Source organism: Pipra filicauda, unplaced genomic scaffold (genome assembly GCF_003945595.2).
Source record: "Pipra filicauda isolate LSUMZ 115617 unplaced genomic scaffold, ASM394559v2 scaffold115_size4368891_pilon, whole genome shotgun sequence".
In the NCBI taxonomy this organism is placed as follows: Eukaryota; Metazoa; Chordata; class Aves; order Passeriformes; family Pipridae; genus Pipra; species Pipra filicauda.
The window spans coordinates 213,474-226,672 of NW_024103607.1; the positions used below are offsets into that span (position 1 = coordinate 213,474).

Sequence of the window (13,199 nt, forward strand, 5' to 3'; positions counted from 1 at the left end):
CAGGTAACAACATCCACAGTCTTTCCCTCATCCACCAAGTGGGGCACTTTGTCATAGATGGAGATCAGGTTGGTCAAGCTGGACCTGCTTTTCTAAAATCCATGCTGGCTGGGCCTGCTGTGTGATGGCACTCAAGATGATCTGCTCCATGACCTTCCCTGGCACCACGGTCAGGCTGATCAGCCTGGATCCTCCTTCTGGCCCTTCTTGTAGATGGATGTCACATTTCCCAACCTCTAGTCAATCGGGACCTCACTACTTAGCCAGGACTGCTGGTAAATGATGGAAAGTAGCTTGGTGAGCACTTACCCCAGCTCCCTCAGTATCCTTGAGTGGATCTCCTCTGACCCCGTAAACTTGTGTGTGTCTAAGTGGAAGAGAACTGGTCTTGCTATGAGACAGTAAAGGCATTAAGGCAGCTCAGCCTTTTCCTCATCCCTTGTCACTGTGTTTTCGTCCCACATCCAGTAAAAGATGGAAAAATTCCTTAGCCCTCCTTTTGTTACTAATGTATCCATAGAAACATTTTTATTGTCTATTGCAGCAATAGCCAGACTAAGTACTATTTGGGCTTTGACCCTTCTAGTTTTCCCCCTGCAGAACTTGTAGTCCTCCTGAGGTGTCTGCCCCTTCTTCCAAAGGCCATAAACTCTTTTTTTTTTTTCCTGAGTTCCAGCCAAACCTCTTTGTTTAGCCTTTGTTTAGGCTGGTCTGCTTCCCCACCAACTTGTCCTTTGGCACGTTGGGACAGCCTGTCGTGTGCCTTTAAAATTTCCTTCTTGAAGAATTTCCAGCCTTCCTGGCTGGACTCCTTTGCCCCTCAGTACTGCCTCAAGGGACTCTCTCAACCAGTCTCCTAAAAGGTGAAAGTCTGCCCCTCTGGAAGTCCCAGTTAGTAGTTCTGCTGGCCCCCTTCCTTACTTGTCCAAGAAACAAAAACTCTTATCATTTTGTCATCTCTGTGCCCAAGATGACCTCCAACAACCACATCACCCATGAGTCCTTCTGTTTTCATGAACAGCAGGTCCAATGGGACGTCTTCCCTGGTTGTCTCCTTCATCAAGCTGTGTCAGGAAGCTGTTATCTTCCACAATCCAGGAACATCCTGGACTGTTTCCCGTCTGCTGTATTGTATTTCCAGCAGATATCTGGTAAATTGAAGTCTCCCGTGAGAACGATTAGCAATTATGAGATGTCTCGCAGATTCTTATAGACTGTTTCATCTGCTTTTTCATGCTGGTTGGGTGGTCTATAACAGACTCCAAACAGAATATCTGCCTTGGCCTTTCCTCTGATTCTTAACCACAGACACTCCACCCTGTCATCACCATCATCATCTAGACAGTCAAAACACTCCCTAACATATGGGGCTACCCCACCACCTCTCCTTCCCTGCCTGTCCCTTCTGAACAGTTTACATCCATCCAGCACTCCAGTTGTGTGAGTCATCCAGTATGTCTCCATGATGGCAACTATGTCATAGTTTTCCTGCTGTGCAGTGGCTTCCAGCTCCTCCTCTATGTTGCCCACGCTGCATGCATTGGTGTAGATGCACTTCAGATACACTATTGATCTTGTCACCATTTTTTGATGAGAAGCCCTGATTTTGAAGACCTCCAGACCAGAGGACCTCACACGGTTCCTCAAACATTGGCGTGCTGCCCCAAGTCATATATTTAGTGGGCCTGGTTAGTGAGATGACCCCACTACCACTTTTTTGTTCTAATTTTACTTAAATATCTGGGAAAACTTTTTTTTTCTTAAGAAACATAACTTTTTCTGACTTAACTTGACTTTTCATACTATTCTTTTTATAGTTTTTGACCTCCAAGACATAGCTTTCTTTTCTGACCTTTTTTCTTTTCTTTATAGGCTTCTTTTTATTCCAGGCATCTCTTGTGGCATAAATATTACTGCTAATTTTTTAACCTTTTCTATTACAATTTTTTTTCTGGATGTAACCTCCAGTTGCCATTTGAGAATGATATTGGTCTCTTATACATCCTGTCTCATGTCTGTGTGAACGTCTTCACAGCCTAGAAAACTGAGGAGCAATTCAGATCATGCTGATATCAACACATACTGGGTGACCAGCTGAAGTTGTCGCTTGGGCTCTGTTAACTCAGTGTCACCTATGTGAGCACCTACACTGTGCTTTAAGCACTGACACTTAACAGTCCTGGCTACTGATTACAGGGGAAAATGGTAAATTCAGCAAATGGTTCAAATCTTACAGGTGACTGTGCTATAGACAGTTGGATATAAGCAAGTGATATTGCTGTTTCCTTTGAAGTGTTCCTACTGTGGTGCATAGTTAACTTTTGTGTTAGTTAACTTTTCCACGCTAGTAGACAGTGCTCCATCGTTCACTTGCATTGCTGTCATGTGGTCCCCTTTCTCCCAGCAGATCCTCACACAATTAGAAGTGTTACAAAATTAATTTCTTAAAACATGAACTTAGAGTTGTCATTTTAATTTTCTGAAGTGTCATAGCTTTATGTATGAAACAATTTTCTGGATAACTATAGCTGGTGAGATTTTGTGCTGTGAGTGACTGATTACTTTGAGGGTAAATTTCAGATGAATTCTGTCAACAGTGATAAATTGCTCATTGTTCGTTGCAGTCTACCATTCAAGCTAAGTTAATGCAACTACAACATCCTGCAATTTTTTTAAGCATACCAGTGGACACTTTTGTAGGTATTTTAAATTGTGACAAAGTCCTGCCAGGATGAATTCCAATTTAGTTTTTCTAAAATAGTGAAATAAAAGCAAAATCAAGGCAGATCTAAGCCACCAAAATATTTTAAAAGGTGAAGCTTATATTCTTTTAGTAATCAGCTAGAGTTGCATTTAAATTGTATGTTTTGTTCATTTTCTGATTACTGAGAATATATTCTACAAAAACTTACCTGAAATGAGTATACAAGCAGTGTACAGAAAGTATATTTAAACATCTGCTTCTATCAGTTTGCTTTCATTTGATTGAACTTTATGAACTTCTAGAAATTATTTCCACTTTGGCCCTTCTGTTTTATGGGAAAAATCCTCTATCTTAAAAGTAATGCTGTCTTTTACATTAATTTGTAAACTTCACAGTCAAAACCATTCTTAGAGGATGTATATGTGTATGTGTGTTTGTATATATATATATATATATATAATTTTTTTTTAATGTAATATACTTAAGGAACCAGTAAGGACAAGGCAGCAAAATGTCCAGGTCAGCAGAATATGGTATTTGTTTACCCTGCAGAAAAGGAATCGAAAGCATTTTATGGCTATTTAAGGATATTTATAGGAATAAATCGTAGGATTGCCTTGTTCATCGAAGCAGTCTTTGTTACCTTCAGATCTCATGAATCAGAGTTCAACAGAGTCAGAACTCATGTTAAATGAGAGTTTTATAAAACCATTTGTTGTTTTAACAGTCAACAGAAAGAAGATAAACTCTCCTTCTCAATTTACTTTTTGAATGTCAATATTCTCACATGTTTACTTATACTTTTCTTACTTTCTGATAGGCATCTTTGCTAAGTAAGAGATACTTAGTTTCAAGTTTTTGTTGTTAAAACAGACTTCAGCAGTGGTGCAGTGCAAGTTGATAGGACCATTTCTGTTTCTTGGGAATAGGCAGTCATTTGTGGGAACTTTAGCAAATTTTAGAAGAATTTCTATAAAACTGTAGTTCTATAGAATTTCTATAAAGTTATGGACTACATAATTTGTAGTCCTAGATTTTTCTTGCTTTAGAGAAGGTTATCTCTTTTTGCTATCTGTATAGAAATTTTACTTCAGACAATCTTAAGTGATAGAAATATTTTGTCAGGAAGTACTTTTGAGATGGTAGATTATGTTCATTGTGGTTTACTTACTTGCTGTTTCTGTTCATGGTTTTTTCACCTCTTCTCATGGATTTTAACAACTTAGACTCCCTAGGGATTTACACCATCATACTAGAAGTGAATCCTGGGTTAAATTATTTTTCCAGGTTTAAGACGCTGCCATATGTACTTAATAACCTCAAAGTTCTGTCACAGAGAGCAGTAGCTCAGTAAAGAGCACTGAATCTTGAGTGTCTGTCAGTCATGTGTCACTGAATGTAGCACATATGGTGAACTCGTCTAAGGATTTTCTGTTTGCTGTAATTGACAGATAGCCATGAGGGTTTTTATATGACAGTTTCTGAAAACTAATACCTTTTACAGCGAAAGTACAGAAATAGTAAAGGAAATATTAAAAGTGGTATGCCTTGAAGACCATAAGGTAAAATAAAACAAGAACTAGAATCTTTACTTATCTTTTTTTTCAGTATATTTTTTACTGATTAGTGCTTATTTTTATTCTTTACTTTCATTCGGGTTTTATGTTTATTGCTATTACAATTTTGAGACTGAAAATTGTAACTGGAAAAAGTACTAAAAGTGAGAGAACAGTATACATAAAACCATAGGTGGATTGAACATGGTAGAAAGAATGCAAGAAACATGGGAGTAGATGTAAACATAAAACCAGATTAACTCATAATGATTTATTGCCTCAGTAATGTATATCTCTTTGAATAATTAAGGTTTTTTGTTGCTTTGGGTAGAGAACAGAGGAAACTTCAGCTATGGAAACCACAAAACATCTGCCTGCCTTTTCCAAACTTCATAATGCATCAGTTGTCATCTTGCTTTTTATTGCTGCAAGGTTGTCCTCTTGCTTCCAAACTCTGTTAATATCCTGCATCTGTACGGTTTCCATCCACACATCCTATTATTTTGTTGAATCCAGCATTTTAAATCAGGTTACCAAAACCACCTCTATTGAAAAGAGGGGAAAGATTACACATGGCCGTAGTTTCCCTGATCTATGCTAAAGGCATTTGATGTTTCTCAGTCTCTTGATCTGAGGGTATAAAGCAGCAAAAGCCCACGTGTTTCATGAGTTCACTGTATCAAGGAGGTGGCACTTGGTCATTTGTTGGAATAGGAATTGCTGGATCCTTATTGAATATTCAGTATAAATGCTCAGCTATGAGAAAATTAGTTGTTTGGGCTTTCAGGCTGACTTTAAATGCCAAGTCAACTTCTTTTTTAAGCCCTGCTCCGAATAGTTTTCTGTAGCATTTCTTCTGATGTTGTATCAGTAAAACTTCTGAAATAAATTAAAACCTTGAATTCACTCCAAGGCTACTTGTTATATTTAATAAGTTGTATGTCCTTGGACAAGGAGAAGGAAAGTTTTGACCGAAGCATGCATCCAGTCCTTTTTGTACTGATAAAAGCATCTTCACATCCTATTTTTAAGTTACAGTATTCAGCGTATGTGCAGAGAATTTTTTTAATGTCTTGTTTATTGATTTATGCTATAATTTGCATATTGCAGTTTCTTTTTAAGTGGAACACACTAAATATTTTAACATTATGTGAACATAAAAGTATTTTCCTCATGTGTATTCTACTAATGCAAATACCCTATGCTATATGAAAGACTATTAATTTTAAGGAAAAACAAATTGTCTATGTTTTTGCTATAAATTAGCCTGTAATATCAGAACCAAGAATGAGATAATGAGGGAACAGGTTTAATCTTATTCTGAAGTGATTAGATATTGGAAAACAGGGTACAGGGAAATGTTATACAGTGTGACATAAAATCTCATCCACTATTTTAAGGGAGTTTTGTTGGTATTTAATTGTTCTCCAGCACTTACTTTTGCCTCTCAATTGTTATGTTGCCTGTCTTGAAATAGAGTACGGGAACAATATTTTGATAATGAAAGGCTGTCAGGTCTCACACAATCTCTTACATGTGCTATCCCTGTCCATGTGATTTGCAGCAGCTTAAAATATTCTTTCTGAGTGTCCTGGTTCCAGTCAGGACAAGGTCATTTTTTGTAGTAGCCAGGAGGGGTCATGGCCAGGACCCAGAGGTTATTCTGTACCACCTCACCTCATAAGTGGGGGTGGGGAAGGGAGAAGGGATTCCTTCTGACGGAGGGGTTCCTTCTGACTGGGAGGAGCGGTGGGTAACGCTGACTCCGAGCCAGAGGGAGCGGTTGGGGTGTCGTGGCTGTGATTGGGTTGAGTTGAGCTCCACAGTGAGTATTTTTTGCATGTGAATCATTCTCTTTCTTCTGTACACTTTTGTTATTAGTATTGTTGCTGTTAACTGTTTGTTTTCTTATCTTATTGCTGTTTCCATTAAATTGTTCTTATCTCAATGGGAGCACAGTTTGGAGAGTCTCAGTGGAAGCACCAAGCTGGGGAGCACCATTCCTAAACCATGACACTGAGTCTTTTTGCGTGGCTTAATGTTCCACTCATGTCATCAAAAGGAAAGAATCATGATAAATGAGCATTGAATAAACATGTCCAATATAAGAATTTTTATTTGAGTTTTAAATTGTTCTGTTTCCTGTTTTCTGTTATTCTCAAGGGAATAGATGTTGTTTTAGTACAAGGATCTGTAGTGTCAGAACTCTTAGGAACTTGCATTTTTTCAGTTTCTAGTTTTACCTGACTTTTGTATCACATGCGCAGCATAAACTGAATTATTTTATTGTTCTAGTAATTGCACAACATGAAGCATTTAAAACCTTCTAAAGGTTCTCAGTAGCTGTTGTACTTTTCCCTGCACTGAACTCTGTGATACAGTTTTTAAATTATTTCCTTTTACAGATTCCTTACAGCCTTTCCTGGAAGCGTGCAGTAATGAATCCTTCTTCCAGACTTGTTCTGTATTGCTTCGAAGTTCTAAGCTGGATGTTCCAGTTTTGGAAAAGCTCTGTGTTATACTGCAAAAACTCTCCAGAATAAAGTAATTCTTTATTACCATTCTTCTGTTAGTTATTGTTAGATCAGTAAACTTGGGGACTTGGACTCTCTGACGTTCAGTTTTACTTGGATACTTGGTAGTAATCTCCTTTGAAAATTTAGTCGCATCTGTGATTTGCATTCTAGTGTCATCAGTTTTCATTTCCTTCAAAAACGAAATTTGAAGTTTTGAGCCATTTAAGCCCTTTTGGAAATGTTAATCTTTTAAAAATATGTTCCCACTGCTTACTGATTATTGGTTTATTGGAACAGAGGTCATCAAAGCAGTGGTAATATGCTGCTGATCTCCATTGGTGCGTTGCTTAATGTTGAGTTGTTTCATTTATGAAAGTCAGTATCTAAACTGAGTAGTTTTTTACAGTAGACTTAAAGCTGTTGACAGAACTGAGATTTTCATTTTTATAAGGAATAAAATTGAACTCTAGGAAAAAAAAGGTTTCCTATAAAGCAATCTAATATAAATCATAATTGACATTAGAAATACAGTAAAAGCAAAATTGGCTCAGAAATCCTAATTATTTTAAATTAGGATTTAAAATCTTAAATCTCTGGAATCTTATTTCACATGAGTGAAAAACCCTGTTACAGTCTTTCCTTGAGCTTTCATTATACTACATCTACATACCACTACATACCAAAATGATAATTTTTGGTAATTTTTGCCAAGATTTTGCTTACAATACATTGATAACCTTCTGCTTAGAAATACTGTATGCAACATAGAAGAATTATATGAAACTCCCAATATAGTGCACATTTTTCTTCATTAAGAATTTATTTTCTATAGCATCTTTAATGTTTAAATGAAACCTCTCAATTTTCAATTGACAGTTATTTTATTTCAAATCTTTTGCAGAAGCAATAAGAAGATGTTTGAATTGTTTGCTCTTCACCAAATGATTCAAGAGTTGCATAGGACTACAAATCCAGATCACACCTTCCTCTTTATAAACCTCAATTCAATTCTGCTGAATTTGGGATTGTTGAGGGGTAACTCTCTTGCCTCTAGTCTAAGCACAAGTCACTAGCACTATCTTTCAATCTAATAATTATTCTGTTTAATTTATACAACTGTCTATGTTACTTGAAATTTGACTTTTTTTTTACTGATTTTTATAAATAAATTAAGCAGAACCTCAGGATTGTATAATTGACTGTGTATTGTGTGGATTCTCATTGATAAAAGAGATTCTCATTCATAAAAAGGAAAATGAAAAATTGTGTAATATGCTAAGTGGCTTTCTTCAATACTTTTTAACAAAGTGAAATAATGCTGCTGTTCTGAGTAACTCATGCAATCTATGGAATTGGATCCTTTGAGTAAGCAGATCAGAAATACCAACCTTTCCTTACAGGTATGAGTCTTAGTTACCTTTGACTCTTCAGAAAATTGTATAAATTTTAGGGTTGATAAATAACAGACAAGTATCTTATCAAATTACCTTTTGAGATAATTACAGTTTTAATGATTAAAACCAGATTTTGATTTAACATAACTAGATGTATTGAATGAGAAATTTTGTTGGTTTCATTTCAGAATATCTTAGTGTTTGTATGATCATTTCCTGTATTTAAGCGACATTTAGTATTTTATCCTACTTTGTACAAATTTCTAATGCAACTTTGGATTGTAATGTCTCTGGAAATGTAAGTAAAAGCATTTCTTAAAATGCCTGGCAATAGTAATCCCTAATGTAAAATTATTGTATTTTATTGTTTCTGCTATGTTTTGTATTAATTTGCAATACAATCCTTGTAGTACCCACATTTCTTTTCTGAGTATGGATGTATTTTTTTGTCTGCCACAGATCAGTCTTCAGAAGTTCTTATACTTTTTAAAAATACTTCTAAAAATTCAAATTAGTCTTCCATTTCTGATTTGTACTGTAATTACTGAAACTCTTTATTTGTAAAATTCGAAATGCAGTTAAAGCTTAAAGATCTGCTGTATTTCAGTCTTTGATTAACACTGACGTCAGTATAAAACCTCAGAGGTTTATTTCTCCTTTTCATACTTTTTTTTGTATTTTTTTTGCCAGAAGTCGTTGAACTGCTTTTGAAGTTTAATTCTAACTGCAAATATTTTTCTAGCAATTTGACTTAATACTTCTGACAAGCTTTTCTATGAAAGGAGTCTACACTAGATTTGGCACCAAGTATGTCCAGAAGAGAGAGCAAGCAGTGTGTACTCTTTGGGCAGGAAACCAATTCTAGGTAAATAACACTAATCATAGCTAAAAACATTTGCTGACAATCAGGTATGTTTTGAACTAAGTATTTCTTCATCAGTAGTTTTGGTCTTCTGTCAAATTAACCAGCAGTGCAAAAGCTTGCACTGTGGCTGGAGTACATTTGGCTGGAGACAAAATCCTCTTATTTAGGAAGAGTGTTCCCAGTGCTCATGTAATTCTCCATCTAGTACCATTTAAAAATACTACAAAATTAGTAACCAATAAAACCTGTAGAAAGTTGTTAGCTTTCTTACATCCACAAGAATGTTGATTGTGCTCTTACTTTTCAGCCTTCATTGCTGTTGTTTGTTAATCTACTAGTCTTCCTTGTGATCCCAGTTTAACACAAGGTGGTTGTCTAATGATGGCAAAGGCACTGCAGTACAAAGAGATACAGAGTATGGTGTAGCTTTTAGTATTGGCCCCTTGTGATTTATGTGCGCGTTTATATTACAGTCTGGAAAGTTAAATCACAGTTGATTTCAAATTTGTATGATCTGAATGTTAGGTTTCTGGTTAAAATGCAAAAAAAGAAAAAAGTTTGTTTTAATCTGTTAAATATTAATGCAATTAAATTGCTGACCCAAGGGTGAGACTGATGTTAGATGGGGCATTCAGCAACCTGGTCGAGTGGGAGCTGTCCTTGCCCACAGCAGGTGGATTGGAACTAGATGATCTTTAAGGTCCCTTCCAATCCAAAACATTCTGTGACTGTGATTCTATAGTAAAGTTTCAAAATGTGCATGTGATTTTTGACTCTGTAATAATTCTTAGGTAAACAACTAGTATCACAGATACACTCTGGTAGGCTTATATGGAGGCTGGACTTCTGAATGGTAGAAGTGAATTTTTGTGAAGCCAGTTGTTAACAGATAATTTATAGTAGTTAGTACATTGTCATAAACTTTGCAGTGAAGATCTTTAAAGAATATAAACCATGCCATGATTTTTTTCTCAAATTTATTACTAATCAATCCTCTTAATGCAGAAATGTTTATGAAGCCTCCTAATATCTAGAAAGCTAAAACAATGATGAATTTGGAATTGGTTTCATTTACCATCAGATTTTCAGTTTGCATTGCATTGCATCTTCAAACGTGCATGGCTTTATAGGACATGCAGCCTATAAATAAAAGTGAAAAATTTGTCTTGCAACTTCAAGGAAAGTAAAATGTCAGTCTATCAAAAATTGATCAATTGATCAAAAATAATAAATAGAAATGGAGATTTCATATTTATTCTGTTTCAATTTGTAACTGATTATATAGAGTAATGAAGCTAACTAATAAAGTTGTCTGCACTAGAAGCACAGATAACCTAGCTGGCCTTTGTCATTAACAGGCAGAGGTAGGTACTAGGATAATATTATACCTAACCCACCGGTATTTCTGCTTCTATTTGGTGTGTCAAATTTTGTAAACACCTGCTTGTTGAACTGCCTTGAACATCAGTCTTGTGAGCCAGCCCACCCCAGGTGCCCACACCAGTCCTTGTCATGGCCTTGCTCAAGCATCCCCATCTTGTTGGCCCCTGACTGACCTTGGCAGTCTCTGTAGGGAATGGGAACAGAGGAAGTCAGTTGCATTCTCTGCTGTCTTTTGTGGATTTGGTTTGGGTTGGGTTTTGGAAAGGAAAGATTTCTCTCAAATTGGCCACATTTGGGGCCTGTCTTTGTATTGTCTTGCCTTTGCAGATGGAATCTAGAATTTTCTGGGGTTTTTTTCTGCTTTTGTAGCATTTAGATACTATAATATGAGTATGAATTTCTTCTTTATCTTTCTCCCAGAAAACTGTCTACAACAAGGGACATTTGAAAAAAGTTAACCGTAGCTATAGCTATTTCCCTATGGAAACCTGATTTATGTGATCACTGTTTATCGGGTTTTCTGCAAAGGGATATGCTATTTTAATATGCAGGACACCTCTGGCAAGATGTGAATTATTATTCACTGAGAGAATATTAATTTTCAGCCACTTTTTGAGAGAGAATTTGCGGGGAAGTGAGAGACCTGATGAGTACTTGCACATAAAAGAAGGGCAGGAATTCCCACACTTTCTGGGAGCTGATCAGTCAGAACACATGCCTTCAAAATAGCTACAATCTGCCATATCTTGCTTTTGTGTAGGTCTCCAGAAGTGATCAGCTTCCATCACTGGCATGAAACAAAGAAAATTTCTTGTAGTCACAACCTATTACTTTAAGGAAAGATAAAGAATTAACACACAATATTGTCTTGCTCATTTTTTGAACAACTGTGAGAGTCCTCACTGAGAAAACCAACAAGAATATTGCATCTCTTCATGTTAGGATAGTTTTCATACCAGAAAAGGCTACCAAACATGATGAAATATAGCTTTTTTTTTTTTTTTACAAACCCATCTATTGTAGAATTGTATGATTACAATTCACCCTTGCTCTTTATCAAAGGTTTCCTATCGATAAATAAGCAAGACAGTGTTTCAGACCTGATCTACAAAGCCTAGATCTAGCAAATCTGTAAGAAAGATTATTCCCTGGACAGGGGAGAGTTGTATTTGCAGAAGCTTGTCAGAGCTAAATAAAATAGGCTAACACTACCCAGCCTGCACAGCTGTGCTCTGTTTCTTCATATTTATGACTTTCACCATCTGTAAAAGGTCTGTCTCTTGAAGTGTGATTTCACAGTTATCTTCCAGTTCTCCTGAACATGACTGGCTGGCATCTCTTCCTAATGTTGTATAGCTGAACTTAATATATTATAGGGAAAGATTTCTTGTAGCAGATAAATTTACCTGGAAGGTGAAAGTATAATGAAGGCAACATATTTTTAGAGAGCTTCTATTCATGATCAGCATCAATGTCAAAAGTGAATGATTTAACTTACCAGACCAGGTTTAAAAGGAGCTGTAAGTCGAGCTCATAATTCAGAGCTGTTACACTGGATCCTTTAATTATATACTGAATTTTTCACCTAAAACTTACATGGCTTTAGAGATTGATGGCCTGATAGAAAACATTTATCTTCCGGATGGCGTATTTAAATGTAGTCCAGAAAGCTGGAAAGTTTGATCTATGAAACAATTTGGTAATATTCCACTTGCCAAATGGTTAGAGGAACTGTGGTGGTAAAGCAGTGACCCCTTGTGCTCCTCTTAATGATGTAATGCTCACATGTTTTTAAAGCTCACAAAAATTATTGTGAAAGTAATAGTGCTGTGCAGTGTTGTGATCCTACCTTAGACATCTCTCTGAGGAATGCTGTTATGGGCAAAGGCACCTTTGTGTCTCTGACTCTTGTAGTCTGCTGTGTCATAACCATCACTATCCATCATCAGAAACAGATGAAACCCTTGAATGCCATCTTCTGATCATAGCTAAGAACATCCTTGTTTGTTAGACTTGTGTTTTTCACACAAGTTTGTAAGCAAGTGTCTTGTATGACTACTTGATCACTACTAGAAGAGATAACTTTGAACTTTGAACCATGTACTGTTTACTTGCTTGTAGCTATGTTTTTTGAGTGGTCCTGAGTTGAAATTTAACAAGATATAATGCGCAAGACATTCTGATCTCCAAAGTCAGACTGAGAGAATTAACTGAGAAAAAAAGATCTGAGAATCCATATATATTTTTTTTTCCAAAAACAATTCTATCTGTGCCCATTACTCAAGGGTATTTAGACTGGACCCAAGGAATATTTCTCTGAATATAGCACGTGTCTCTGATCACTGCAGCTTAATGGTAAGTTACTTCTCTGATAGATGGGCACAAGCTAGGGCTGCAAACTCAGTGGCCAGGACACTGCTAACAATAGTTGAAAAGTCAGCATAGGATAACATTCCTAATAATAAGTTTACTTTAAGATCATCTTCAGCTCCATAAAATGGCAGACTTGGTCCAGTTAATCATGAAGAAAATAAATAAAAATGATCTATCCAGCCTCAGGGAAAAAATGTATCCTATGGTACAGGATACACTGTGAACAGGAGCATAATATCCCACCTACACATCAGTTTTTTGGAAAAGTAGAAGGCCTTTGAAGAAGGTTGGAGATAACTAGTCTTGCCAGACTGGTTTTGTGCTTCAGAAGAAGGAATTAGTGAATTAGGAATCTAATTCCTTCAGAAGAAGGAATTAGAAGAAATAGTGTGTGGATTCAAGAGAGAT

The 13,199-nt window shown here is 36.4% G+C and overlaps 1 protein-coding gene across 2 annotated transcripts in view; it reads left to right on the plus strand.

Moving 5' to 3' along the window:
* Positions 1–8,588, plus strand: part of CCDC138 (coiled-coil domain containing 138) — a 37,838-nt gene extending 29,250 nt beyond the window's left edge. For both annotated transcript variants that reach the window (XM_027743522.2, XM_039384459.1), the window contains exons 14-15: positions 6,666–6,804; positions 7,678–8,588. In XM_027743522.2, the coding sequence (XP_027599323.1) occupies positions 6,666–6,804; positions 7,678–7,849 (311 nt within the window). In that variant the 3' untranslated portion in view covers positions 7,850–8,588. The remainder of the gene's footprint in view (positions 1–6,665; positions 6,805–7,677) is intronic.
* Positions 8,589–13,199: the final 4,611 nt, after the last annotated feature.